This window comes from Guillardia theta, assembly GCF_000315625.1.
Source record: "Guillardia theta CCMP2712 unplaced genomic scaffold GUITHscaffold_41, whole genome shotgun sequence".
Taxonomy (NCBI): Eukaryota; class Cryptophyceae; order Pyrenomonadales; family Geminigeraceae; genus Guillardia; species Guillardia theta.
In genome coordinates this window covers 181,352-188,366 of record NW_005434633.1, presented here as the reverse complement: position 1 = coordinate 188,366, position 7,015 = coordinate 181,352, and the positions used below count along the sequence as shown (strand labels likewise).

Below are 7,015 nucleotides of genomic sequence, written 5' to 3'. Positions count from 1 at the left end.
GTTTGAACTCTCCAAAACCTCCTGCTCGGTCACCACTCCCTCCTTAGCCAGCGACATCTGCTCGTTCACAGCCAGAAGCCTCAGCTTGTCAGTCAACATGAGCTGCACGCAGTAGCAAGACTCTCGTGCGTAGTCAACATCATCAAAACTCCCTGACCTCGGACAGTCCGATCGGTGGCGCGTGCGGAGAATGTGGTCAGCAAGATCTCCCCACCCGTGATCCCGCATCTCTGCATAAGTTGGCAGGCGATCCAAAGTTCGCAGCTCGAAGGAGAGGTCCTCTATCGCTCTTATCACCACCCAGGTCTCCTCAAGGTACCATGACAGCCGCCATGTACCCATCTCCTCATCTGCTCTCCTTCTCCTCCTCGGCCCTGCGTCAAGCACCTTGAAGACATAAGGTAACCTGAGCGTCTGCTCCTCCTCTGACGCTCCTCTGCCTCCCTGCCGCTCTTGCTCTAGTCTTGACACGTCATCCAATGAGAGCAGCCCAGCCTGCACTGCTGAGGCGAGTTCGTTGTCCTGATTGCAACGTCACTTTCACACCCACACATACTCTCATGTCTCTTTGACTTGTACAGAAACATGACATGTCCGAGACAACAAACAAGGGACTTTTGCGCAAGAGAGATTGTGGTACGGCACTCAGACATAAATTCTCAACAACGTCTGCACTATTCCATTTACCTGGCTGGTAGGTTGCTTTGTTACCGACGGCTGTACAAGGTTTCGCTCTTGCCGATGCCGACTGGTCACAGAGCCTCGTGCTGCGTTGGATCGGCGATCCCAGAGGTCGATAAGACTCAACATCCCTCCCTTCCTTCGACGAATGTGCTCGGCAAGATGGAAGAAATTCCTCTCGTAAAGTTCGCGGTAACTGGGAATGAACAGCGTCGTATTCACTGAGTCGTCCTCTACCGCGCTCTGGTTCGAATCTTGCGCGATCATGGCGATGGTATGCCTTAGAAAGTCTGTATCTGCAAACAAGGCCGTCTGCCGAATGACGTTGAAGTCAACGGAGAAGAAGTCGTCTTGCATTCGACTTGATTCCTCCTCCTTGATTCGAAGTCGCAGGTGTTTAGCTGCAAGCTCTCTCCCGCTCGGAGCATGGGAGTGCAGCTGCCGACGACCTGGAAACGCCGCGAGCATGCTGCGGTTGGAAAGAGCTGCGGAGATTTCCCTGTATCCCTCCTCTTTCAAGGTCTTCAATGACGGCATCAAAGTCGGATCTTCCGACTCGTCCACTAGCTCATAGACAGCATGTAGGATGTCAAACCAGTTCCTTGTTGACACTCTCTCGCGTCTCCTTGCTCTTCGTCGGACCTCCTGCGTTCTCTCCCACGGCCCTTTCAGCCGCAGGCTCCTGCAAACTTCATGCATGCCGCCATGGCAAGTCAGGATGGCTCCTCCCACGCTCTCAAACTGGTATCTCCTCCACTCGCTGTACATCGGCAGGAAGCCTTCCTTCACCGCATGCAGCTCCTCCGCCATGATCTCGTACGAGACTAGAACGTCCTTGAGGTCTTTAAACTGCGCCGGGTCAAAGACGCATCGGACTTCGTTGCCATTGAAAACCCATCGGCCGAGTTTGTTCCGGGAGGAGGACGAGAAAATCTGGTGCAACCCCTCAATTTCATCACCGTCGCTCCAATAGCACTCCTTTGTCTTCGCATCTACAACGCTCCTGGGCTGAGGGTAGAACGAAAAGTTCCTTGACAACGGGAGCTTGTCCCTCAGGAAGAAAAGTTTCGACGCTGTCTGGCACAGTCCGCCATGAATGTCTCGGACTGCTGAAGCAGCAAGCCGAAGCCCCGATCGCCTCATCTCGTGATAGCTCGGCATGTATGAATGAAACCCGCAGGAAACCAGAAGCCTCCCGATCTCCATGAGACTGTCCTCCCCTCCCTTAGCAAGCAATTCCCACTTCCTCTCGACTTCCGCCAGAGACTCCACTTTCTCTTCAAGTTCGATTTCACTTGCAAACCTCTCCTCTTCCATTGAAGCTTCGCCATCTCCAAAACTTCTTGAGACGGTCATGCTCTCAATCGCCACCAGCTCGACAATATCTTGCAGGTGCTCAAGAACAACATCTCTTCGGAAGTAAGTCTCAAACTTGCTCCAAATCAAACCCCGGCTGGGTTCCACCAAAGAAAGTGGGTACACCTGGCTCTCCTGTTGACTGTCAGAGTCAACCTCAGAATCGCTGTAAACTGCATGCACTCGCAAGTCCCTCCAGACAAAAGAGTTCTCTGCATCCTCCACTCGCTGCATGAAGGGTCTGAAAACTTCATCGAACATGTTCATAGTATCGGCCATGCTTGACTCGCAACAAGACAGCAGTACATTTCGGATATGATCGTCGTCCAAGGAGAACCCAAGCATGATCAGCGCATGTCTCACACATGCCGGGGATGTCCAATCGTCATACAAACAATGATTCGGATCATTCAGTAGATTCGAAAGTTTCCCAGCAAATTCGTCTACGTATTCCTGGAACGAGTCATCCGATTCCCCATCCTGATGTGTCAGAGAGTTCTGCTCCTGCAAGTCTTCGCGATCATCGAGCTCCTCCTGCTCCCTAGGACCCTCCTCACCTGGCTGTCCGCCTTCGTCGTGAGACATAGCTCAACCTTGCTTCCGACAGACTAGATGTCGATTTGAGTTCTAGGGACTTTCATCTTACCGCACTCGAACATCAGACATTCACTGCTCCTCCCCACAGCATAAGATTCTTCCCTTTCCATCTGCTCTTCTCGTCTCCTCTTGCCCTCTCCCCTCCCCCCCCTCTCCTTTCCTTGGCCCTGATTCGCTCTCCCGCCATTTTTCTTGCTGTGCGATTGATATCAAGCCTGCCTCAGATCTATATTGGTATTTTTTACAGGGCAGAAAGATCATTATCAAAGGAAATAGTAAACAGATAGTAAAGAAAGCATACCAGGTTTGAAACTCATCTCGCACCGATGTGCCCGATAAGTTGCTGCAGAACGTCAGCAGCTGTTCTGTGTACGCTCGTGCTCGACTTCGATCCATCGTCAGCTATCACAACCATCCCTCATCAAAGCCTCATCATCGACATCCGATCCCCACACCCATGCTTTCACACGTCTGCGCTTGCAGTCAGGTGATCAGCTATGATGAGCCAAGGCAGAGATCCAAGCACATAATCGTGTTTCTCATTTATTGCGATGACAGAAAGCTACCTGTACAAAACCACTCCTTCCTCTCTCTGCTCTCGCGCACGCGTATACACGCTCATACACAAATCACTCGCTCTCACACACACACCTATGTACACCGACACACCAGCAAGCAAGCACACCATCCCTCCTCCTACCCCCCCTCCTCTACCGCCTCAGCCCCAGCGCTCCTAGCACCGCCCGGCTCATGTGCCGGCGACACTCGAGCTGCACGCTCACGGGATCAGCCAGGGGCTTGCGAGAGGCGGCGGGGACGATGCGATGGGCGAGGAGGTCGCGCTGGGCGGCGAGCTTGGCGTCGACGAGGGAGGAGATCGAGGCGGCAGAGGAGGCAGAGGAGGGAGTACGGGAGGAGAAGGAGGGCATGGCGGGAGGCTGAGACAGGGGCGGACTAGGAGACCGGGCAGGCAGGGACGGGAGGAGGGAGGTCGTGCAACGACAGGACGGCAGGGCGCGGTAGAGCAGGGAGGGAGGAGGGGGGCTGATATAGCGTAAGCGGGGAGGACGGAGGGAGGCGCATCGAGTCGGTTGAAGTTTGTCTTCGGGCTTGTCCGTGTTGGAGAAAAAAAGGAGGACAGGAGGCCGTGAAATGACGAGCCTTCGGCCCCCCAGCAACGTCACCTTGAGCAACGGGAGCTTGTCGTAGTTTTGACTAGCACGGACATCTGCGAGGCATCTACTACTGGCGGTAGACCGTACGGATAGGAAACCCCCACCCCTCCAGTGATACCGTCTGTGTACTGACCCCCTGTGCAGATAAGGAGGGGGCTCTTTACACCAGGCCCCCGATCTCCCGCGATCTCCGACACAGGCGGACGACTAGCTGACGGCGGGCGGAACCACCCGATCTTCTATCTTGACCCCTCTGATCTCCTATCCCCTCAGACCTACGTTACTACAGGGTGACGTAAGGGCTGCCGGCTGGCGGCTCCAAGCCTCGTCATTTCAAGCCCTCCTGTCCTCCGTCAGCATCTGCGTGGTCAACAGCAACCGTCTCCCTCCGCCTCCCTCTCCTCCTATATAAGCCCCTCCCTCCGTCCTCCCTCCCTCGCTACCGACCTCTCTTCTCTTACAGCCTTCTCCCGCGCCCTGCCGTCCTGTCGTTGCACGACCTCCCTCCTTCCGTCCAGTCCGCCCCTGTCTCAGCCTCCTGCCATGCCCTCCTTCTCCTCCCGTACTCCCTCCTCTGCCTCCTCCGCCGCCTCGACCTCCTCCCTCGTCGACGCCAAGCTCGCCGCCCAGCGCGACCTCCTCGCCCATCGCATCGTCCCCGCCGCCTCTCGCAAGCCCCTGGCTGATCCCGTGAGCGTGCAGCTCGAGTGTCGCCGGCACATGAGCCGGGCGGTGCTAGGAGCGCTGGGGCTGAGGCGGTAGAGGAGGGGGGTAGGGGGAGGGATGGCGTGCTTGCTTGCTGGTGTGTATGTGTACATAGGTGTGTGTGTAAGTGTTTTGTGTATTTGCGAGCATAGATGAATGACGAAGCTGATCGAGTGAGGCGGATCAAGCAGCAGCTAGCATACCGAGTATACGTCGGATGGGTAGTAAAGCTCTTCGATCATCGACCTTGCATGTCTCATAGCGAGTCTCGCATGTGCACGCATGACCCCACGGGCAGCGAGTCTTGTCGGGAGCTACATGGGTGACACACTGGTTGATGCGTAGGAGGAGATGGATGAGAGGGATCAACGTTTGCAGGGATATATGAGGAATACATATAGAACATAGACAAGGATGCCATGATGATCAATTATTCACAATCAGCAGAGAAAGCTGTACCCACCCACACGCCACCCGGTTGCCGTCCGAGTCTCTTATGATGACCTGGAACTCTGTCAGCTGAGGGTCCAGCTCATTCAGGAGAAAGCGAGCCTCGATCTGGAAGTCTCCATCGAACAGCCATGCAGGTACGTCTGGTCCGGCTTCAGGAAGGTTGAGAGTCGATGGCAAGACGGTGAATGACTGCGCTGAGCATGAGGAGAGAGGAGAAGGAAGAGCTGAATCTTGCCTGGGGGTTAAAGGGACATTCGCAGGGGAGCCCATGCTCAGTGAACCATACGTCACAGACTCCGAAGACATTCTGTAGTGTAGAGCAGCTGCGATAGAGAAAGGTCATCATTGCAAACACAAACACCATCTCGATTACAGGTCGTAAACACAGGATCCGTATCCCTCGATGCACGGAATCTTTTCCTGCACGTTGAGACTTCAGCGCTGTTGCTCTCACCCACGTTTGCGCTCCGACTTACCCAGACCTCAACATACGGCAGCTTCTTCTTTATCCCGAGCTCAAGGGTGCCGGACACTTCAAGCTCGTCAGCGCACAAGGTAGAAACCAAGTCACTAGTACCGACACTAGTGTTGAGGTAGCCATCGAGAGAGATGGTGATGGGGGTTTCTTTGGCCTTGCTGAATCTGATCGGCCATCTGAAGATTCACAGTCATCCTCCTCCTCCAGTACTTTCCTCGCTCTTACGGAGATACTGTCGCGCTTGCAACCTGGAACGGGTCCGAAGGATCGCCGCACATCTTCCATGCGAACGGTTCCACCTTGAGCTCCTGCTCGCATGACAAGAGCGGGTGAGGCAAGTGATGGTAACAGCGATGTGTACCCGCGGGTTTGCTGTTGAGTTGGATCTGACGTGCCTCTTGCCTGGAAGCGATCGGCTCATAGGAGGAAACGAGGTTTGTTCACAAGTTTTACCTCCTGCAAGCTCAACGGGTATTGCTGCCGCGAGAGAGATGGCAAAGAGCAGCAAGATTGTAGCAACCACTTCTGTTCTGACTGCAGATCGAGAATCGCTGATTGAGATCATGACTGTTCAAAGGAAAATCAGTCAAAACTTTCGACCATATCACAGGAACGAAGTCAGTGGGATTGTAATTAGCGTGCGATAGATAGAGAACTGCCGTGTATCCTTTTGTGGGCTACAAGAGCATACACACTGAGAAAGATGGAAAACAAAGAAGCTGCTACATCGACCAAACAAGGAGCGATGACAACGTTGCAAGTAGAAGTTTTTCTAGTAAGCACAATCATGCAATGAGTTCGAATCCAACGGTGAACCAGCACATCTCAGACAAGTACAAGATGCGAGAAGAACACAAGTGGGATGCAGCAATTCATGGCTCCCTAAAAGCGCATCATTCTCCCACGGTCCCAGCAAGAACGACGAAAGGACGTAGTGGTCAGCAGGGGGGCGAACTGTATCCAATAAGTAGTGTGCTGAAGGGCAAGGGTCCTTCTTCTATCACGAACCCCCTGCGTGTTCAAACCGAAATTTTATCTGATCTCGTCATGCTCCTTCTGGTGGCCATAGACCTTTTCCTCACAATGAGCTGAACTTTGTTCGGAGCTGTTTGCGGAATCTCGTCTAAATCTTGCCTTCCAGTCCTCCTGCATGGGGATAGCATCCCTCTCCTCCTGCTCCTGCTCCTGCTCCTGCTCCTGCTCCTTTCTTCTGCTGCTCCTTCACGACAGCCTCTCCTGCATGAAGGAGGCATCGGTCGCAACGCAAGCCTTGCTCGCTTCAGGCCATGGCATATGCGGCGAATGCTCTGTGGTCAGCCATCTTTCGTGGTTCCGTGGATTTAGGTGTAGCTGATTTGAGTAGCACATGCAAGGCAGGGGGAGGGGCGAACAAGGGGCAAGATGAGACAGCGATGAGAGGACGGAGAGGAGGAGGAGGAGGAGGAAGGGAAGGAGGAGGAGGAGCAAGAGGAGCAGGGACTGCAGGGAGAGGAGGAGCAGGAAGGGCGCTCAGGTTTTCTCCTCCACTTTCAGGGTGAAAGCTATCTGCGATGAGGACAGGAAGTCGATA

The 7,015-nt window shown here is 54.3% G+C and overlaps 2 protein-coding genes across 2 annotated transcripts in view; both read right to left on the bottom strand.

Moving 5' to 3' along the window:
* Positions 1–2,622, bottom strand: part of GUITHDRAFT_139835 (hypothetical protein) — a gene marked incomplete at both ends in the record, with an annotated part of 5,827 nt that extends 3,205 nt beyond the window's left edge. The window contains 2 exons of the mRNA XM_005831208.1: positions 1–522; positions 688–2,622. The exon at positions 1–522 is cut by the window's left edge and continues 2,046 nt beyond it. Of these exons, the coding sequence (XP_005831265.1) occupies positions 1–522; positions 688–2,622 (2,457 nt within the window). The remainder of the gene's footprint in view (positions 523–687) is intronic.
* Positions 2,623–4,880: 2,258 nt separating this feature from the next.
* GUITHDRAFT_153012 (hypothetical protein) lies at positions 4,881–6,014 on the bottom strand. The gene is made up of 9 exons (XM_005831207.1): positions 5,899–6,014; positions 5,807–5,847; positions 5,671–5,753; positions 5,545–5,621; positions 5,444–5,499; positions 5,341–5,387; positions 5,203–5,290; positions 5,067–5,156; positions 4,881–5,018 (listed from the first exon to the last, which is right to left on the bottom strand). Exons 1-9 carry the CDS (start codon positions 6,008–6,010, stop codon positions 4,941–4,943), a joined length of 672 nt encoding a protein of 223 aa, XP_005831264.1. The 5' UTR covers positions 6,011–6,014; the 3' UTR covers positions 4,881–4,940.
* Positions 6,015–7,015: the final 1,001 nt, after the last annotated feature.

What these genes read in the sequence shown, in the direction of transcription:
- GUITHDRAFT_153012 (XM_005831207.1), bottom strand. Translation starts at nt 6,010, where the DNA reads ATGATCTCAATCAGCGATTCTCGATCTGCAGTCAGAACAGAAGTGGTT. An exon ending in GGATCCTGTGTTTACGACCT is followed by an intron (nt 5,291 to 5,340) that starts GTAATCGAGATG and finishes TCTCTATCGCAG; the next exon opens with CTGCTCTACACTACAGAATG. An exon ending in AATGTCCCTTTAACCCCCAG is followed by an intron (nt 5,157 to 5,202) that starts GCAAGATTCAGC and finishes TGCTCAGCGCAG; the next exon opens with TCATTCACCGTCTTGCCATC.